The sequence below is a fragment of the Sapajus apella genome, unplaced genomic scaffold (genome assembly GCF_009761245.1).
Source record: "Sapajus apella isolate SASKATOON/1434 unplaced genomic scaffold, GSC_monkey_1.0 scaffold1, whole genome shotgun sequence".
Taxonomy (NCBI): domain Eukaryota; kingdom Metazoa; phylum Chordata; class Mammalia; order Primates; family Cebidae; genus Sapajus; species Sapajus apella.
The window spans coordinates 32,296,582-32,313,573 of NW_022436941.1; the positions used below are offsets into that span (position 1 = coordinate 32,296,582).

Sequence of the window (16,992 nt, forward strand, 5' to 3'; positions counted from 1 at the left end):
CTATAATTGCAATTTATGACTCTTATTCATAATTTTGTATCTTTAACATTTACAATAACAGTATTACTATTTAGGGTACTGAGTTCCAAAACTCATTGCAGCTCTCCCGATTATAGTAGAGAACTAGTGGTATGATGATGGTGGGTGATAAGAACAGACATGCAAAATATCGTAACTATAAAAAACAGGTATTATTTGTCTGCAGAGTCCCATAGGTAAACCAAAGACAATCTGCTTGTAGCTAAATGGTTTAGAAATTGGGAGTAAGAAAACAAATATTGTAAATCTTGGCAATGACTTCAGAAGTCCCAGAGTCGGTTGCTCCATCTCTACAAACAAGAAGCTGAAGTTGTATGGTATGTGTAGTTCTGATATGCTTGCATGGTGCCAGGCTGGCTGTACAGGAATCATATAGGGAGCTTATTATCATCAGGTAGAGATTCGAGGGCCTCATCTCTGGAAAGTATAAATCATCCTAAGTTTTTGAGACTAATCCATGTTTTTTTTCCTTTTGTTGCTAAGTTGTATCTAATTAGATTAATATATTGCTTTATTAATGATGGACATTTGGGCAGTTTGTCGTTTTTGGTAACCACAAATAAAGTTGTTAGGGATATTTTTGTACAACTCTTTTTATCGATATATGCTTTTATTTCTCTGGACAAATACCTAGATGTGGGACTGCTGGCTCATAGGGCAGATGTGCATTTAACTTATATGAAATAGACATTTTTTTTTATATCAAACTGGGACTCACTATGCTACTCAAGATGCAGTATAGTGGCTATTCACATGCATAATCATGGCAAACTGGGTTCAAGCGATCCTCATCCCTCAGCCTCCCCTGCTGTAGCTTGAATGATGGGTACCACTACAAGTGGTTCTGACAGGTTCACATTTTTGACATAAAGTAACAAAACATTTTATAATACTCTTGCCTATGGTCAAAGCGTAGCCTAGTAGAGATGTCAAAGGATCTGTTATAAGGCCTCAAGCACTCTGGGGCCCAGGAAGATCCCCTAAGGCAAATCGATGAAAGTTACGTGGATTTTATCTGTGGGTAAATGTAGTTCAGGCAATGCATTTGATAGTATGTCTGTGAAACCTTTGTCCTTTTGACAAATATATCGCCTCCAGGGCTCTTGGAATTCCACATCACTGTCATTAGGCTCTGAAAAACGGATACCTGAACGTGACAGACTTAAGACTAAAGTCATTTCTGACAGAGGACAGAATTAACAAATATTTGATAGCATGTTTGAGTGGAGGCTGGGTGGGGCTGGCCACTGTAACTCTCAAGTTACCCTTAGCAGATTTTTTTTTAAACACCTGACACTTCCACCCTTCGGCAGGTAACCAAACTCTATCTAAAGGAAAATAGAAACCAAAAGAAAGAACTCTTTCACCTTCCGGCCAGAAACATCCATCTTTCTGTATCCACCTTTTATCCACCTCTCCTCATTCTCTGTAATCACAATGAAGAAAAGCATCCTTCCTAAAGTACTCTTCATTCCACCTTCTCCCCTTATTTCTCTCATTAGAGTGGCTCATTCCCATCGGTATTTGCCTCCTCCAATTTTTCCCTGGTGAAAGTTAACCTCGATATCGTTAAACCTTCTAACGGATTGCCTGCCCAGCTATTTACTCTAACCGGGATCACCAAGGTTTACCATACAGCAGGCACTGCACCTTCATGTTTAAAATACATAATATATGACTAGACAGGATTCCGAGGGTGCAGATAATGAAGCTATCTACAGCTTGTAGCCTGGGTGTTGGATGGCTCACTGGATGAGGAAACTGCTTATCCTTCAGCTGTGTATGGGTAATTTGATATATGCTTTCACTCTGAAATAAAGTTGTGGCAAGGCAGTAGTACGCAACAAGTACGAAAACAAGTCGGGAAACAGTGGTGCGGCAAAACCAATCAACCCCTCACAGGACTTGGGTGCGCATCACCCAGGAGCCGCGCAGCCGCCACTCCGCCCGCCGCGCGGTCAGCGCCCGCACCGGCCCTTCCGGCGGAACCCGCCTAGCGGGCTTCGAAGGGACCTCAGTTTCCGAGTAGTGATGGGGGTGGAAGGTGAGGGGAAGAGCCGAGGGGCTCCCGGCCAATGGCAGCTCTTGAACTTACACCTCCAGACGTCAGCGCGGCTGTGTAAACGGATGTCACACAGCAGGCTCGGAAGTGTCTCCTCCCGCCTCAGAAACGCGGCGCACGCCCAGCGGCCTCGGAAAAACCTTAGGCGGCGAGAGGGAGGGGCATGCGCCGCACGCCGCGAGCCCAGAGTCCCGCGCCCTCGCCGGCCGGCCTCCTCCCCGCAGTGTCTGTGTGGTAGCCGTCCTGGTTGAGCAGCCGGGCGCCGGCGTCCTCGCCACAAGCGCGCCGCCGCAACTGGCTCCGCCCCTTGCCGGAACGGGCCGCGCGCTCCTGCAGCTCTCAGCAGAGTCACGGGCGCGCGCGCCGCCGGCGGAGCCGCAGTTAAAATGGTCCGAGAGGGACCCGGCCTTGCCCCCGCCGCCGCGCTGACTGACTGAGCCGGCTGACCGGGCCCGACTGGTCGCCTAGCCGGCAGGCTCGCTCTCTCCCTCCCTCCCTCGCGTCCCTAAAGCTCGCGCCCATCGTTCTCCCGGCTTCCCTGGGCAAAGCATGTAGCCCCCTTCGGGCACTCCGGCGGCCCGCGGCTGACGCCCACCTCCCTACCATCGCGTGTGTGCCCGTGTGTGCGTGTGTGTGCGCAGCGCGGGCGACACCGCCGCGGGCCGGAGGCCGAGCCAGCGAGCGGCCTGCCCCGCTGCCGGCAGCTCGCCTCTCTGGGCCTCCCTCCCTCCCGTCCCGGTGCCCCTCCTCGGGGCCTTCTATATGGGCCACCTTCTCTCGAAGGAGCCGCGTAACCGCCCGAGCCAGAAGAGGCCTCGCTGTTGCAGTTGGTGCCGCCGCCGGCGCCCTCTCCTCAGGCTGCCCCGCCGGACCCCAGCCAAGGTGCCCCCCCAGCCGGCGGCGCCCCGGAGCCGGGACTGCTTCTTCCGCGGGCCCTGCATGCTCTGCTTCATCGTGCACAGTCCCGGCGCGCCCGCCCCCGCCGGCCCAGAGGAGGAGCCGCCGTTCTCGCCGCCGCCGCCGCCGCGGGACGGGGCCTACGCTGCCGCCTCCTCCTCCTCTCAGCACCTGGCGCGGCGCTACGCGGCCCTGGCCGCCGAGGACTGCGCCGCTGCCGCCCGCCGCTTCCTGTTATCTTCGGCCGCCGCCGCCGCCGCTGCCGCCTCGGCTTCGTCGCCCGCCTCCTGCTGCAAAGAGCTGGGGCTGGCTGCGGCCGCCGCCTGGGAGCAGCAGGGCCGAAGCCTTTTCCTGGCCAGCTTGGGGCCGGTGCGCTTCCTGGGGCCGCCCGCCGCTTTGCAGCTCTTCCGGGGGCCGCCGCCGCCGCCGGCCGAGCCCCTTACGCCTCCCGAAATGGTGTGCAAACGGAAGGGGGCCGGGGTCCCCGCCTGCACCCCCTGCAAGCAGCCCCGCTGTGGCGGCGGGGGTTGCGGCGGCGGCGGCGGCGGCGGTGGGGGAGGGCCTGCCGGGGGAGGCGCCTCGCCGCCGAGACCCCCCGACGCCGGCTGCTGCCAGGGTCAGGAGCAGCCCCACCAGCCGCTCTGCCCCCCGCCCTCTTCTCCCACTTCCGAAGGTGCCCCCACCGAGGCTGGCGGGGACGTTGTCCGAGTCGGGGGCACCGCCCCCTCGTCCGCCCAGCAGCAGCGTGAATGTGGCGACGCGGACTGTCGGGAGCCCCCCGAAAACCCCTGCGACTGTCACAGGGAGCCGCCCCCCGAAACCCCAGACATCAACCAGCTGCCGCCGTCCATCCTGCTCAAGGTGGGTCTGGGCGAGAGGCGCAGGGATGCTCGTTTTCCCCCACCCCCGGCCCCCGCCTCCGAGGCTTTCTCTCTCCTCCCCTTAAGCGCGGAGGAGGGGGTTCCCTGACAGCCGAGGGACGTCCAAGCGAGAGACTGGGAAGCCGGTGGGTCCTCTGCCTATGGCCTGTTTTTTGAAGTATGAACACTTGGAGTCTACTGAATGTCTTAATAGCTTGACTCTATAACCCACCCTTCAGGGTTCAGCTATTATTAGAATCCCAACCCAGTGGTTTAGAAACTTCGCAGGTATTCTGTGGGGAAAAAAATTGTTTTTAATCAATTGAGGAATTAGTACTTAGTGGGTAAAGACTATTTGGAAGTGTTCAAACATTACTTTCGGGTTTAATGGCTGGTAGTTAATGTCAAACAGTTAACTTTTATTGAGCATTTACCATAATCAGGCACTGCGCCAGAGCTTTATATATACAATATCCATACCATTTCTTTATCCAGTTAACGCTGCGAGATAAATATTGTTAATATCTTTATTTTATACAAGAAGAAACTGATTTCTCCGTGCCGTGGAGCAGGCTTTACAGTAGTGAGTCAGGAAGAAGTGGTCTTAGCTCCTATGGAACTGACAGTCTAGTGGGGCTTGAAGTGGTTGAATGACTTGTGGAAGGTCTCATACAGAAAGTAAAGGGCAGATCTAGGTCTTGAACGAGGTACCTGATTTAAAAATTCCTTTGTTTACTATGTTGTAATGCCCTCCTGCATTTTAACCCTTACGTAAAAGCATACAGATTACCAGAGGTAAGCACAGATGTGTTTTTTCTTGGGAGACCAGTGAGTAGAGGTAGGTGTCCTGGATGAAATTTGTGTCATTTTCAACTATCATATTTTGCAGTTTTGTCAATGCTAGTGACAACCTTAGTTACGTAATAGAGTTTTTATTAAATTATTATTAACTTTTATCCTCTTTTTTACCGTCTCTCACCCCACCCTTTCTGGAGCTTAATAAATATAAACCATTTTCATTGTGGATGATACTAGAGACTAGCCATAAATAACCTTGATAAGAATTTGGCTACTTTTACTGAAGTAACTTTAATTAATTACAATTGTTATTGTCACCAATGTGGTTTCTTTGACTAGACTTTTGCATATTTACAGTACTGTGTGTTTGGGTCTGTTTTATTGTGATATTAATGTTCTTGTGAATGATACAGGAAGAGAGTGGGAAAACTTACATTTCCTTGTGTCAAGATGTAATAATCTAATTCTTGTGGTGGTATACTTGTTGGAAGAGTAATTGCTTACTCTTTGTGTGCAGAGGAGCATTTTAGGACAAAGGGAACTTTCTTGAGTCCTTTAAATCACTGGATGATATGGGTAAATAAAATATGAACAAATTTTTGGTGTAGACGTTTGATTGCTGTCTTCTTATTTGACAAATAAGACTGTTTCGGAATGAACCAAAACAAAGCCAGGTACCTTCTTCTTAGACCATTATTTCATGAAGTATAAAAACATTTTAATACCAAGAAAAAGAAAAGGAGGGACATCTCGTAATAAAGAGAAACTCTAATAGAATAAAATAAATTTATTCTATTAATACTGCATTGTTCTTTTCCATATTTTTACCTGTGGATGGTTGAAAACTTTGTCTAAAGGACATTTGGGAATCACATGGGCTTGCCCTATTGTGTGTATTTGGACGTGTTATGTAGATTTCCATTTTTTGTATTAGAAAACTCTAATAAAGATTCTCTGTCTGAGTCTCGTGGTCCTAGTGATATTCAGCACGAAGTGAGTTGTACTATCTGGGATGAATTGAATTAGAGATTGCTGAGTGTCTGCCAACCCCAGCTTTTGCGGGCAGAGACTCAGGATTCATATCTTGTTCATTGCTCTGTCTCCTCCTTTAAGTGCAGTGCCTAGCATATAGTAGCACTCAGTAAATACTTATGAATGAATGTAAGCTTAGGTATTTGGAGTATGGGCTGAAACTCGGGGTAATATGCCACACCACGAAGAGACATTTCTAAGGAATGTCCATATTCTGACTGGAGTTTGAGCCACAGTAGAGCCTTGTGGTGGTGAAAGGGTTTTGGCTCTGCCTCTGGTAAAGACTGGAGTTGTTTTGACTTGGAGAAAGGAAGACTTTAGGAGCTATGACAATTATTTTTTTCTAATATTAGAAGAGTTGTTGCAGAGAGGCACAAGTCCATAATCACTATTGGAAAACATTCTTCGAAATTATGCCCTGTTCTGGTAGTGGGTCCATAGCTATTATAATTGTATTGCTTTTGCTTCTTCTTTTGTACTAGAAAGTTACTATAGCTGTAAAAAAAAAAAAAAAATGAGGCAGGTCGAATTTGGGAGAGAAATGTGAGGATGTTTAAGAATTAAAAGGATGTTTTTGAGGAAAGCTACCGTGCTTGCCCAGTGGTGTTTTTTATTTTTTTTGGTATGGCAGAGGAGAAAAACTAAACTATATGTTACATCAGAGGCCAATTTGTGGCTCAATATCAACAAGGATGTTTTTCCTCTATATAGGTTAATAAATATGATGTGCTTTAAAGCAGCCAAAAATGCATTTTAATATAATAGTTTCTTTAAAAAGTTGTTTAGCTTTGGCAGAATATCCTATTTTATGCTTATTACCCACATCTTAAATTTCTTCACTTGGATAAACAAAACACATCTGGGTTTAGTCAGTGATCTTTGGTTTATAACAGCTGTCTCACTTTTATAAAAAAGGAAACTAAACTTCAAAGAAGATAATAGCATGTTTAAAACAAGATGCTACTTGGTTCCAGTGACCATGCCTACGTGTTGATTGTTAACTGACAAATTAGCCCTTCAGGAACATACAGTCCTTTAACCTTAAAAAATGATCTAGGCCCCTAAGTTTTTATTTTCTCATGTGTAAAATAAGGAGGATGAGCATAAAAATATCCACAAGAAATTTACTTTGACCTGTGCATGAAGAGTTTGGTGAATCCTTTCCACACACAAAAAAGTGTAGAACTGGCAAAATTGCCCAAAACTATTTGAACTTTGGAAATCAACTAAAAGCAAAGAAAGAAATTGAGAAACATTTATTCTTAGGAAAACTGTTAGAGCTTCAGGTAAGAATAGCCCAAGTCTACAGCATTCTTGCATGGGCCCCTACTGTGACCTCTTGCCCCGGCACCTTTGGCAAGAAGTGTAGTTTGGAAAACCAGCAGCTTTGCTGCCAGAGAGCTGATTCAGTTTGGGGCAATGAATAAAAACCTTTGTCGATAAAATGTTGTGAACTTGGTAGGGAAAAACAAGGAAAAACTATGTATTTGCTAGTTTAAGTTTGTAGTGCCAGTTGGGATGAGTGGAAGACTAGCCATAAATTAAAAGGCAGACCATGGAAATGGGAGAACCATAAAGGGATAATCTCTCTACATATCCTGGCATATTGTGAAACTGTGCACATGTGTAGGGGAGATCTGAGGTTGTCTAACTGAGAGCAAGAGCCAAGGCAGATGAGAATTCTCTAAGCCTTGAATGTGCCCTTCTTAACTCACACATAGATTGAAGAGCAGGCTCAAGCTGTTTGAGCATATCTTTGGCATATACATAGCTGAAAACTAAGCTATTTAGACACAGGATAACTTCCCTAGAAAGCCAGGATAAAACATATATATGTGAATTAAAATCTAAACAGAAGTATTCACACTGCCCAGAACACAGATTTCACAGTTTAAGGTCAGACATGTTAAAAGGCTCAGAAGTGTAAAATTCTATACCGACTGTTATCTAAAATGCCCAATTTCTAACAAAAAATTTTGAGAAACATGTAGAGACAGAAAAATGTGACCCATACTAAGGGAAAAAGAAAGCAGTTAATAGAAATTGACTCTGAGTAAGCCTAGGTATTAGACTTAGCATAGACTTCAAACTATTATAAACATGGTAAAAGAAAGGAAGCAGTATTTGAATAATTACAGAATGTAATGACATTTACCCAACAAATTGGAAATCTCAATAAAGATATAGAAGCTATAAAAGTGTTTTATTCTTTTTGATGCTATTGTAAATGGAAGTGCTTTCTTAATTTCATCTTCAGATGAGTCGTTAGTATATAAAAATATTTGCTTATTAGTACTAAAATTAATTTTCGTATTTTCTGGGATTTTCTCTATATAAGATCATGACATCTGTAAATAGAGGCTATTTTAATTCCAACTCCACAATTTGGATGCCTTTTATTTATTTTTCTTGCCTAATTGCCCTGGCCAGAGTCTCCAGTACAGTCTTGCATAGAAGTCATGATGCAGGCATCCTTGTTTTGTTTCTGATTTTGAGGAAAAACTTTTATTTTTTTACCATTAGGTATAATGATAACTAGGGGTTTTGGTAGGTGCTGTTTCCCAGGTTGAGGAAATTTATTTCTGAATGTTTTAAGAAAGGGTGTTGGAATTTGTCTCGTGCTTTTTCCTGCATCAGTTGGGATGATCATATGTTTTTGTTTTTTACCTTTATTAATACGGTTTGTCACATGGATTTTTTTCATATGTTGAACCATCCTTGTATTCTTGGGATAAATCCCACTTGGTCATGATGTATAATCCTTTTAGTATACTGTGGATTTAGTTTCCTTATATTTTATTGAAGATTTTAACATCTCTATTCTTAAGGGATGTTGGTCTGTAATTTTTTGAGATTTCTTTGCCTGGCTTTGGTATCAGGTATGCTGGCTTTATAGCATGAGTTAGGAACCATTATCCCATCCTCTCATTTTGGAAGAATTTGAGATAGATTGGTGTTCATTCTTATTTAAGCATATTACTGGTGAGGTCATCTGCTCCTTGTCTTTGTTGTAAATTTTTTGTTTTTTATTACACATTCCATCTTTTTACTTGATATACATCTTTTCAGATTTTCTATTTCATTTGAGTCAGTTTTTATAGTTTGTGTTCTAGGAATTTGTCATCTGTTTCACCAATTTAGTAGTATACAGTTATTTGGGTCCCGATTCAAGGAATTCTTCTGCCTCAGCCTCCCGAGTAGCTTGGATTACAGGCGTGCAAAACCATGCCCAGCTAGTTTTGTATTTTTAGGTTTCACCATGTTACCTAGGCTGGTTTTGAACTCCTGAACTCATGATCCACCAGCCTCAGCCTCCCAAAGTTCTGAGATTATAGATCTTAGCCACCATGCCCAGCCTTTGATTTTTTTTTTTTTTGAACATAGGGTCTCTGTCACCCAGGCTTCAGTGCAGTGGTGTGATCATAGCTCATAGCTATGTAAAGGGAAGTGCATCCTTAAACTCCTGGGCTCAAGTGACCTTCCCTCCTCGCAGCCTCCTGAGTAGCTGGGTCCACAGGCATACTAGTGCATACCAGATTAATTTCTGAAATAATTTTTGTAGAGACAAGGTTTTCTATGTTTCCCATCCTGATCTCAAACTCCCGGCTTCAAGCAGTCTTCCCACTTTGGCTTCCCAAAGTGCTGGGATTATAGGTGTGAGCCATTGTGCTCAGCCTGATCATTTTAAAGAATAAACTTTTGGTTTTGTTGATTGTCTATTATTTTTCTAGTCTATTTTTTATTTGTAACTCTATTTTTCCCCTTGTTTCTGCTTGGTTTGTGTTGAGTTTTTAAAGTTTCTTAAGGTAGAAGTTTAGGTTGCCAATTCAAGATCTTTCTTCTTTTTAAATGTCGTTATTTGTATCTATATCCCATACATTTTGCTATATGTGTTTGTTTTCATTCATTTCAAATTATTTTCTAATATTCTTTATGAGTTCTTCTTACTTGTTGATTATTAAATTTTCATGTATTTGTAAAATTTCCAGATTTCCTCCTGTTAGTGATTTCCCCTCCTCTTCCCTCCCTTCCCGTCTTATCTTCTGTTTTATTTTTTGAGACAGAGTCTCACTGTATCACCCAGGCTGGAGTGCAGTGGTGTGATCATGGCTTACTGCAACCTCTGCCTTCTGGGCTTAAGCAATCCTCCCACCTCAGTCGCTCTAGTACCTTGGAGTACAGGTGATGTGCCACCATGTCCGGCTAATTTTTGTATTTTTTTGTAGAGATGAAGCTTTGCCATGTTCCCCAGGCTCGTCTTAAACTCCTGGGCTCAAGTGATCCGCCTGCGCTGGCCTCCCAAAATGTTGCAATTAATAGGCCTGAGCTGCTTTTCCTGGCCTCTGTTACTGATGTCTAATTTCATCATTGTTATTGGAAAAAATACTTTGTATGAGTTTAATATTTTAAAATCTGTTGACACTTGGCTTGTAGTCTAATATATGGTTTTTGAAAATGTACTTTGCACTTCAGAAGAGTATATATTCTATTTTGTGTAGTGTTCTAGAGATCTCTGATAGGCTCAGTTAAGTTTTGTTCTTTGGTTTCCTTGTTGATCTCTTGTCTGGTTGTTGTATCCATTATTGAAAGTGAGGTGTTACAGTCTTCAAGCATTAATGCAGAACTCTCTATTTTTTTTCCTTTCAATTCTGTCAGTTTTTGCTTTATATATTGCTCCATGCTTTTACTTTCAATCTGTGTGTATTTTTGGATCTAAAATGAGTCTCCTGAAGACAGTATATAAATGGATTGTGTTTTGAAATTTCATCCTATCATTCCTTGTGTCTTTCTTTTGAGACAGGATCTCAGTCTGTTGCCCAGGCTGGAATACAGTGGCATGATCACAACTAACTGCAGCGTCGACCTCCTGGGCTCAAGCTATTCTCTGACCTCAGCCTTCCACATAGCTGAGACCATAGGTGCACACTGCCATGCCTGGATAATTTTGTCATTTTTTTGTTGAGACAGGGTCTTGCCATGTTGCCCAGGCTGGCCTTGAATTCCTGGGCTCAAGTGATCCAACACAGCCTCCCAAAAGTGCTGGGATTGCAGATGTGAGCCACTGTGCCTGGCCCTAGCCCTGTGTGTCTTAACTGGAAAGTTTAGTCCATTTACATTTAGTGTAATTACTGATAAGGAAAGATATTTACTGTTTTATTATTTGTTTTCTCTTTGTCTTATATATTTTTTGTCAATTCCTTTGATGCTGTTTTTTATGTTAGATATTTCTAGTGTACCATTTTGATCCCCTTCTCATTTATACATACAATTCTCACATTATGTATTTATTTATATTTGAATTTATATGAACATAAATATGTATAATTTATGTTTATATAATTATATAATTTATAGTCATATATTATAAACATATAATTTATGTTATATATTATATAAACATATATTTAAGTATATTTATATATTTGAATATATAGATATATCTATATATTCAAATATATATTTGAATATATAGATATAGCTATATATTTAAATATATTTATATATTTGTATATTTAAATAAATATATATATTTTTAATTTTTAAAATTATATTTGAATATATCTCTATATATTTATATTTATATAATGTGAGGATTATATATATGAGAAATATATATGTATAAATATAATAAATATATGTTTATTTCTTAGTATTTGCCCTGGGGATTATAGTTAACACTATATTTTATAACAATCTAGTTTGAATTAATCCCAGTTTAGTTTCAGTGGTATACAAAAACTTAGCTCCCATATTTATTGTTATTGTCACAAGTTATACCTTTATGTGTTTTGTGCTAATCAACATAGATTCATAATTACTGTTTTGTGTAGTCTTTTAAATCGTATAGGAAAGAAGAGTCATTACAAACCAAAAACACATTAATATGCACTTTTATATTTACCTATGTAAATACCAACCATTACTGGTGTCCTTTATTTCTTAAGTGATTTTAAGCCACTGTCTGATGCCCTTACATTTCAGCCTGTTGGACTCTTTTTAGTATTTCTTTTAGGGGAGGTCTACCAGTTACAAACTTCCTCAGTTGTTTATCTGGAAAGATCTTAATTTTGCCTTTATTTTTAAAGGGTTGTTTTACAAGATAGAGGATTCTTGGTTAACAGTATCCTTTCCACATTTTGAATATGTTATCCCACTGCCTTCTGGTCTCCATAGTTTCCAGTGAAAAATCAGTCGTTAATCACATTAAATGTCCTTTTTATGAGTTGCATTTTTCTTGCTGCTTTCAGGATTCTCTCTTGGATTTTTGTCTTCAACAATTTGATTATGATACATCTTAATGTGGATCTTTTTGCATTTATCCTGCTTGGAATTCATTGAGTTTATGTGCTAGATTCGTGTCTTTCATCAGATTTGGAAAGTTTTAGGATTATTTCTTTAAATATTTAGGCCTCTTGAATTCTTTCTTCCTTCTGTGACTCCAATTATATGTATGTTAGTATGTTTGGTGGTGTTCCACAGGTATGTTAGGTTCTGTTCATTTTCCTTCAGTCCACAGACTCAGTAATTTCAATTGGCCTATCTTCAGGTTTACTGATTCTTTCTTCTTAGAGAGGTTCAATGGATTTTGATGCTTATCAATAAAGAGATATGATTATAAGAGGTGGTAACACACAACAAGTTTCATTCGGTGGCAGTTGGACAGTGTTATATGAGAGGAAGATTCCTGTACAGCGTGAGACTGTGCAGAAGCTTATAGCAAGGTAGACCACCATCCAGAAGTGGAAGAGGGCAAGGCAGCCCCTAGGGGGACAGGAGAATTGGAGAGCAGGCTTACTGGTCTAGGTGATGTCACTTAGCAGCATGGTGGGATGTATAAAAATTTGAGTTTGGTACTGGTGGGCTCTCGAGCTAATGATTCTCATTCTGCGGTGAAGAAATTACCTAGGGACCAATATACCGAAATCATCTTTGGCTCATTTATATAATACTTCTGCTTGCACTAATCTGTTGAATCTCTGTAGTGAATTTTTAAAGGTCAGTAATTGTATAATTTAGTTTGAGAATTCTTATTAGATTTATTCATAATTTCTACTTTTTATTAATATTCTCCATTTGGTTAAACATTTATGCTTGGTTCTCATGATTTCCTTTAGTTCTTTATCCACGGTTTTCTATAGTTCTTTGAGCATGTTTAAATTGTTGATTGTCTCTGTCTAGTAAGTCCAATGTCTAGGTTACCTCATGGGCAGTTTCTTTTCATTTCTATTTTTCTTGTGAATAGGCCAGAAAACTAGACCTTTGCAGGCCAAATCCCCTGCCAGTTTTTGTAAATCATGTTTATTGTCACGTAGTTGCACACATTCATTTATGTTTTGTGTGCCAATAAAACTTTATTTGGTTATCTGGCTAGAAAGATGGAGTTTCTCTTAGAGATACAGCCACCTGTGCTGCTGTGTAGTTTTGTGTGATGACTGGGGTTGCTTTTATGATAAAATTAAGCAAAGGTAGTGGGAATTCCTTACATACTTGTGGAATGACAGAGTTCTCTTCCCCAATTCTTTTGGCCAGAATGGTGGGTTTACTTTTGGAGTCTGCTACTGACAGAGCATTTGGGACATAGCCAGTAGGGAGGAAAGAGAAAAGGAGAAGAAAGGAAAACCAAAAATGAGGATTCTTTTCATTCTCTGTCTTGTGGAGGCCCATTTTCCTGGTCCTTTGTCCAGAAAGATAGCTTTTTCTCTGAATTTTTGTTGATTGTACCTCCTGTGCATTTCTGTACAGGGACCACCCTGAATTCTATGCCAGGGGATTAAAGAAAAAAAAAAAAAAAAACAGGAAACTCATCCTTGTTATTGGCCATTTTTCAAATTTTGGCACCCTTTCACAATCCATTTGTTATTAACTTTTTAGAGTTTTGAGGTAATTGCTTTTAGTATATTGTCCAGATATTTTAGTTGTAATGACTGCAAGTGAAAGGCTGTAGTGGGCTTAATACATGTTTGCTGGCTTTGTAGACAAACTTGCTAATGACTTTTATGATTTTTGTTTTTTTTGACGTAGAGTCTCGTGCTGTTGCTCAGGCTGGAGTGCAGTGGCACAGTCTTGGCTCACTGCAACCTCCGCCTCCCATGTTCAAGTGATTCTCCTGCTTCAGCCTCTCGAGTAGCTAGGACAACAGGGGTGCACTACCACGTCTGGCTAATTGCTGTATTTTTAGCAGAGACAAGGTTTCACCAATATTGGCCAGGCTGGTCTTGAACTCCTGACCTTATGATTTGCCTGCCTCTGCCTCCCAAAGTGCTGGGATTACAGGCGTGAGCCACTGTGCCTGGCCGCTTTTGTGATATTCTATACTTCTCACTAGACTTGTTAGAGGAAAAACAGTGGTTGTGAAGGGAACAGGCAGTTATTTTCCCAAAGCTCAAGAATTAAACATAATAGAGATTCTAGCTTATGTGTCTACAGCTTTTGTCCATATAGAGGTAAGTCATTTTAGATCATAGTTATGATTGAAATCATTTATGTATCACAACAAGTCCTTGACTGATAGCCTTTATTTAGTTCAACATAATTTTGTTGTAATGTTGATGAGAAAAAAAAATTTCTAGCTGGGGCCACAGTCTATGTAGAGTTTGCATATTTTGCCCATGTCTGCATGTATTTTCTCTGGGTACTCTGGTTTCCTCCCACATCCCAAACCTGTGTACGTTAGGTTGTGTATAAGGTGTGCATGTATCTAGATAGTCCCAGTATGAGTGACTGTACGTGTGTCTTGTGGTGCAGTGGTGTCCTGTGCATTGTTAGTTCTTACCTTGAGCCCTGACCTCTGGCCACTTGCAACCCTGAACTGAAATAATTGGGTAAATAATTATCTTGTTTTTATTAATCTTTCTTAAATGTATAGCTCACATTTATTTCAGTGTTTAATATTATTTAATAATCCTTTAAATTAATATCATTTGTGCTCAGTTTTATTTGTCTCAGAATATCTTCTTAGAGCTGGTTCATTTCTGGATCTCAGTGTGGCCCACACATGGTATTTGTTGATGTAGCTTTTAATTTTCCAAGATTTGTATTGACCCTCACCTGACCCTAACCATCTATTTATGATGTAACTTTAAAAAATTATTTTTTAAAATAGATTTTATTTTGCAATAATTTTATTGTATATATTTAAAGTATATGATGTTTTCACATGGAATACTTCTAGATCTATAGAAAAATTACAATGATAGCATAGAGATTTCCCCTATGTTCCTTATCCAGTGTTGACGAAAGCAGTCAAACTCTGTAAAATATTTAAAGAGATTTACTCTGAGCCACATATGAGTGATCAGTGGCCTGTGACGCAGCCCTCAGGAAATCCTGAGGATGTGTGCCCAAGGTGGTTGGGGCACAGCCTAGTTTTGTATATTTTAGGGAGACACGAGACATAAGATATACATTGGTTCGATCCAGAAAGGCATGACAGGCTCAAAGTCAGGGCTTCCAGGTTATAGGTAGTTAAAAGATAAAAGTTTACGTTCTTTTGGGTCTTTTATCAGCCTTTCACTGAATACATAGTTTACATGTGAGGAGGATAGAGGAATAATCCCTTATGCCTTAGTCTGACTTAGTGAACCTGCCTTTTTACATAAACAGTACTGCAGAGGAAACAATCATATATGCATTTGTCTCAGGTGAGCAGAGGGATGACTGAGTTCTGTCTGTTATTTGTCCCACATCTGTGACAAGATGCTGTCAATTTACATGGTCAGGGTGAAATTCACCAGAACTGCTTTAGGGTCAAGATCTTGAGGTCTACAGAGAATTTCCTTGTGGGCAAATTGTAATGGAAGTATGTAGCTTTATTTATTTATTTATCTTTAATCCTTATAGCTATCTTATTTAGGAATAAAATGGGAGACAGGCTTACCTGATGCAGTTCCCACTTTGACTTTTGTCTTTGGCTTAGTGATTTTGGGGTCTTGAGACTTATTTTCCTTTCACACCAGTTTACTTCCCCTAATTTTATTTCCTTCTGACACTGTGATACATTTACTAAAACTATGAAACCAGCATTGGTAAATTACTGTTAGTTAAACTCCAGTCTTTATGTGGTTTTCACCAGTTTTTCGATTAATGCCCTTTTCTGTCCCAAGCTCTAACTGGATTATATTAGTTGTCATTCTTTCTTTTCTTTTTTTTTTTTTTTTTTTGTAATACTTTATTCTGGATATGTGTCCTTTCTAGAATATATATGTATTGCATTTCTCTTTTTTCAAACTGTAGCTTGCCTTTTCACTCTTTTAATGGTGTTTTTACATGAATGGAGATTCTCTAATTGTTTTTTTTCTTTTTGAGACAGGATCTCACTCTGTTGTCCAGGCTGAGTGCAGTGGCAGAATCACAGCTCAGTGCAACCTGGACCTCCCAAGGCTCAGGTGATCCTCCTGCCTCAGCCCCCAAGTAGCTGGGACCTACAGGGGAGCACCATTATGCTCAGCTTTTTTTTGTATTATTATTATTATTTTTTTGCAAACATTGATGAAAAAGAGAAATTTCACTGGTTGTGTTTGAAGGGGGACTAGTTTACCCAAATTAAGTATATTGGGATAGCAACAATGGTAAAGACTTCAAACAGGGTAAATATCCCACAGGGTAAACTGGCTCCTAACAAAGATCAGTTTCAACTTACATTTTGTTTCCTCAGAGTCATTCCCTGACTACCTAATCATACCATCTATCCTCACTCAAGTTATTCAGTAGCCTGACAGTCTTTCTCACTTTGGATTTATATATTCATTAATTTGTCAGTTTTACTTATCTCTATTGGACTGTAGCTCCATAAGGGTCATCTATTTTATTCCCAGCACCAATCTGCCACAGTGCCTGGCATTCAGGAGGCACATACAGCTAGTGCTCGACTTAGGACGACCACGATTGGTACCAGCAGACTGGTCGTAACACGGTTTGGTTGTAAGTTGAGTAGGCTATATGTACAGTTGAAATGGTGCACGCGGAGATGGTAGTGCTGCCAGAAGCTGGTACGCACTGTCGTATGCCCAGCTGGGCAACGTTTGCGCTGCCAGAGGCGGAACAGTCGTGGCTAGCGATTGTGATTGTAAAGTCGAATGGTCGTAAGTTGCATAGGTCATAAGTCGATCAATACCTGTATAACATACTGAGTAATCAGTGGAAAAACAAACGCTACCAAACTCCATCAGATATTCAACAAACACCTGTCTGGAGGCCAGTGCCCTGGGTCTTGTTTTTCCCTTGAGATAGAATGTGCCCTGGGTCATGTTTTTCCCTTGAGATAGAATGCACCCTGGGTCATGTTTTTCCCTTGAGATAGAATGC

General features: G+C 41.2%; 2 protein-coding genes across 5 annotated transcripts in view; one reads left to right on the forward strand and one right to left on the reverse strand.

Annotated features, from left to right (window-relative positions):
* LOC116559361 overlaps nt 1-2,707 on the reverse strand; it is a 96,254-nt gene extending 93,547 nt beyond the window's left edge. Inside the window, exons 1-2 of the mRNA XM_032290476.1 lie at nt 2,669-2,707; nt 2,135-2,606 (exon numbers count right to left, since the gene is read on the reverse strand). Of these exons, the coding sequence (XP_032146367.1) occupies nt 2,135-2,606; nt 2,669-2,707 (511 nt within the window). The remainder of the gene's footprint in view (nt 1-2,134; nt 2,607-2,668) is intronic.
* The window catches only part of FBXL17 (F-box and leucine rich repeat protein 17), a 539,173-nt gene continuing 524,166 nt past the window's right edge, over nt 1,986-16,992 (forward strand). For all 4 annotated transcript variants that reach the window (XR_004264890.1, XM_032263825.1, XM_032264542.1 and 1 more), the window contains exon 1: nt 1,986-3,859. Coding sequence is in view for 3 of the 4 variants with exons in the window: in XM_032263825.1 (XP_032119716.1) it covers nt 2,864-3,859 (996 nt within the window). In the remaining variant the exon portion in view is untranslated. The remainder of the gene's footprint in view (nt 3,860-16,992) is intronic.